This window comes from Centroberyx gerrardi, chromosome 12, assembly GCF_048128805.1.
Source record: "Centroberyx gerrardi isolate f3 chromosome 12, fCenGer3.hap1.cur.20231027, whole genome shotgun sequence".
Lineage (NCBI taxonomy): Eukaryota > Metazoa > Chordata > Actinopteri > Beryciformes > Berycidae > Centroberyx > Centroberyx gerrardi.
Window position 1 is genome coordinate 3313464 of NC_136008.1, and position 4261 is coordinate 3317724.

Sequence of the window (4261 nt, forward strand, 5' to 3'; positions counted from 1 at the left end):
TTCGGTGTGCGGGCTCTATTTATTTTTCCATATCTCTATCTATATTTCTAGCTTTTTTTTCCATAAATTTCCAGACTTTGTGTGGAAACTCCCAAACGTTTCAAGACCTGGAAGAGATCATATTCCTTTTCCAGACTTTTCCACACTTCCAGTACAGCTCTCGATCAACGCAGGTGAAATAAATAAAACACACACAGCCACAGACAGCCACTAGGCACTCAGCTTGTAAACGACATGAAAAATGAAATAGAGCGTTGAACGTTGTCAATAAACCATTGGACCATTCGGTGTGCGGGCTCTATTTATTTTTCCATATCTCTATCTATATTTCTAGCTTTTTTTTCCATAAATTTCCAGACTTTGTGTGGAAACTCCCAAACGTTTCAAGACCTGGAAGAGATCATATTCCTTTTCCAGACTTTTCCACACTTCCAGTACAGCTCTCGATCAACGCAGGTGAAATAAATAAAACACACACAGCCACAGGGTTCAGATTAGAACGGTGAACATTTATATCATAATTTACATTTTTTGACAATTTTGCACATAAATAAGTATGTAAACCAGAATGTAAACAGAGACAGTCCTTTAGGGGATTCTCCTCTGGAGTTAAAGCTCAGATCAAAGAGAAAGAGACGCTTTGGTCAAACATCGAGGATGGAGAGACAGAGAGAGAGAGAGAGAGAGACAGGAGAGAGAGAGAGACAGAGGGGGTCAGGATATCGACGTACAACTGCTTCCAGGTCGCAGTTGCTGCAGAAACATTAAGTTCAGTCTTAATGCCAACCAGATTCAGTGATATTGTACACAGTGTGAGTGGTGCAAGCATCGGCGCTGAAGTTATAAAGTAGGAAGAGGGGGCCAGTGCATAAGAAGGCCGAGGTGCTTTGGTGTATGCCAGTTCACAAACAAGATGGCGGACGGGTGGGGTGGGGGGGTGGTTTGGGTCGGGGAATTATTTCTCGACCGAAAGATAAACAAACAAAAAAAAACCAACATCTACAAAACGAGACCACAGCTAAAGAGCGAACACTTCATCATATACACACACTACATCTTCTCTTCTTCGGCATTTAGATTCCTCAAGTCCTTCTTTGCTTGCTTTAAGTTTTTTATTTGGTGCGTGTTTGAAATTAAAGCCAAGTGAACTTTGGTTACTAGCCTCCAGTCTCCTTGTGAATCCCTACATCTGAGGACGTTCACTTCGTCTTCCCCGATGGGTGCTGACAGTGTTGTGAAAATAAGGGGTGAGGGGGGTGGGGGGTGGGGGTGGGGGGGTAAAGGGGGGTGAGGGGGGGCTCGCCGGCCTCCCAGTCCGTTATGTGCTACATGTTGAGCGGGCGAAGCCGCCGCTCCTTTGGACCACATGAAGAGCTGCACTCCAGTTCAGTTTGGTTTCTTCTTCTTCTTCAAGTAGCAAAAAGCAAATAAATAGAAAGCTCCCACCTTCAGCTGTCCCTTTGAACACACACACACACACACACACACACACACACACACACACACTCACACACACTCACACACAACTCGCTCATACCGTCACGCACACACTGAGGTAACCGTTGTCGAAAATATACAAAAAAATGCCCTTTTTGTTTCATTTAAATTAAGTAGGTTTCAGAAAAGGACACGGACGTAGGGAAGCTGTCTGGCAGGGTCGAAGGTCAAATAAAGCTCTTCTTTCTAAATTAATTTGTGTGCCCGCCTTTGGCAAAACAAACAATACTCTTCAACCCTTTTTTTACCTGCTGTATCGTTTTTAAATTTAAATAGATAAAACCCTGAAGAGTGGACACCCCTGGTTCTGTGGGTCAGAGGTCAGAGGTCGAGCCTCGCAGGACGGATGCAGGCATAGAGAGAGAGAGACTATCTACAGAGAAATGGCCACAGAGAAAAAAATAACATCAACAGAAAAACAGTCAAGAGTCATTTACAATGAATTTACCCCGTCATTGTAACCTTCCCTTCCACTTATTGCTTTTGAAGACGACAAAAAAATTGTATAATAAATTAAGGAGGTTATATAACAACTAATTGATCATAAAACAAAGACATTTGAAAATAAAGACCAAATAATAACAACAACAATAATGATAATAGCATTATATTAATTACATTAAAGATAAATCCAGGGTAGATGATTGTCTCTAAGTATAGCCAACGCTGAAACCGCTAAGTAGTCTTGGGACAGTGTCTCTTGTAGCCCTGAGTACGCAAGTCCCTGATAGGTTGAAAAACCCGGCGTTGTCATGGCGTCATTGCCCACGACAACCAGGAAGAGAATAGTTTATTTACACCCGTTGCTCCTGGCAACCCAGTTCTGTTTGAGCCGTGCAGTCTGACTCCGTGTCCTTCGGCTGAGCGGGGGTCAGAGGTCGCTCAAGCGTGCTCCTCTGACTCCTGCTTCACGGTGACGTTGGAGGGAAGCGGCGGCAGGGGGCTGCTGCGCCGCATCTTGATCACCGACGTCTCGTTCGACGACTCGTAGGCGGCGTAACCGGCGGGCAGGAGCTCGGCGCCGCCCTTGTGGTGGGGATGGAAGGGGGACGCCTTCAGGTCAAGCTCCCTCCACAGCATCCCCAACACCTGCTTCTCCAGCACCGCCTCCACCTCCACGCCTCCCTGCAGCTGCTCCAGCCGCTCGGCGTGCTCGCTCATGTCGAAGCGCTCGATCTCCTCGTTGGCGCGCTGCAGCTCGTCCAGGCCGGCCTGGCTGGAGACGGCCGGGCCGCCCGGGCTGGAGGCCGCCGCCAGGCAGTAGCCCTTCAGGTGAAGCCGCAGGCTGCACAGGTGGATGTAGTGGCGGTGGCAGTGGGCGCATTTGTGCGGACGCTCCCGGGAGTGCAGGCGCTTGTGGAGCTTGAGGTGGACGAACTGGGTGAACTTGGCCGGGCAGAGCTTGCACTGGTAGGGCTTCTCCCCCGAGTGGAGGCGCAGGTGCGTCTTCAGGTTGCTGGTGCTGCTGAAGCGCTTGTGACAAACCTGCAGGAGGAGAGGAGACAGGGAGACGTTGTTAGCGGCTGTTAGCATTAGCTAAGCATAAGCTTGCAAAACAACAAGAAAGAGGCTAGTGTAGCTTTTCCCCCATTTCCCCCTGGATATCAAACTGTCCATCTATCTATGGAATCAGCATAGTAATAGTACTGTAATTATTAGCATCATATTAGCATTAGCATTACTTTAGCATTACCCAAACAATAGTATCAGTGCTACATCAGTGCTACATTTGCATGAACACTACCTAACATCTGTGCCTTATCCTCAGCGCTGGTCTTACCTGGCACTCATGGGGTTTCTCCCCGGTGTGGACCAGGTAGTGTTTCTGCAGGTGAGCCAGCTGGGTGAAACCTTTGTTGCAGGTCTGACATTTGAAGGGTCTCTCTCCGCTGTGGACACGAAGATGAACCTGCATGTAGGAGAGGGAGAGAAGGAAATGGCGGCTCAGTCGTGTCCAGATTGTGTGATTATCAGAGAAACACAGAAACTAAACAATGGTACGGTATGACAGTGGCAATACGAACATAAGGAGAGTTTTGAGCACACACCCTCAAGTGTGTTTCGCCATATGTCTTGACATTTGTCTTGGAGGTGGTGATGTACTTGTTCTACCTCTTGTTTTTATTATTCCTCGCTACCTGTTTCTGTGTCTTGTGGTTTCTAAACCTGCTCTACAGCATAAATAATGAACGCTCACAATAGAAAGGAATGGAATGATAATAAGGCAGTAAATTAAAGAAGCATGTTGCTGAGGGCCAGATGTGGAACAAAATGGCGGCGTCCCGAGCCTCACCTTCAGGTTGGACAGCTGTCCGAAGGTCTTGCTGCAGACGTTGCACTCGTACTTGATCTTGCCGTTCTGCTTCTTCAGCGGGTACGGCAGCGTCTTGTATCCCGCCGAGCCGGCGCCGCGCTTCACCTTGCTCAGGTTGATGGCCTCCTCGTCGGCCCTCTGACCGCCGGCGCTGCCCAGCAGGGCTGAGGTAGGCTTGGTGGGCAGGCGCTCGCTGGGCGGCGCCGTGCCCGCCGTCGGGGAGCCGCTGGACGGGGCGCGTGGGGGGCCGTGGGGGTGAGGGTGCCCGGGGTACGGGTGGTGAGGCCCGGCTTTGTCCTTCAGAGTCGTGGCGGAGAAGGCACTGGTGGGCGCGGACAGGAGGAAGTCCCTGTGGGAGACCGAGGAGGGGTGGGCGGGGTCGCCCATTAAGAACCGCCTCCCGGCCGCGTCCGAGGGCAGCAGGGGCACGTGGGCCGGCAGCAGGCTGCT

At 49.9% G+C, this 4261-nt stretch overlaps 1 protein-coding gene across 1 annotated transcript in view; it reads right to left on the reverse strand.

The window, feature by feature from the left end:
• Positions 1–349: 349 nt before the first annotated feature.
• Positions 350–4261, reverse strand: part of prdm1a (PR domain containing 1a, with ZNF domain) — a 19490-nt gene continuing 15578 nt past the window's right edge. Inside the window, exons 5-7 of the mRNA XM_071913959.2 lie at positions 3791–4261; positions 3278–3406; positions 350–2982 (exon numbers count right to left, since the gene is read on the reverse strand). The exon at positions 3791–4261 is cut by the window's right edge and continues 623 nt beyond it. Of these exons, the coding sequence (XP_071770060.2) occupies positions 2380–2982; positions 3278–3406; positions 3791–4261 (1203 nt within the window). The 3' untranslated portion in view covers positions 350–2379. The remainder of the gene's footprint in view (positions 2983–3277; positions 3407–3790) is intronic.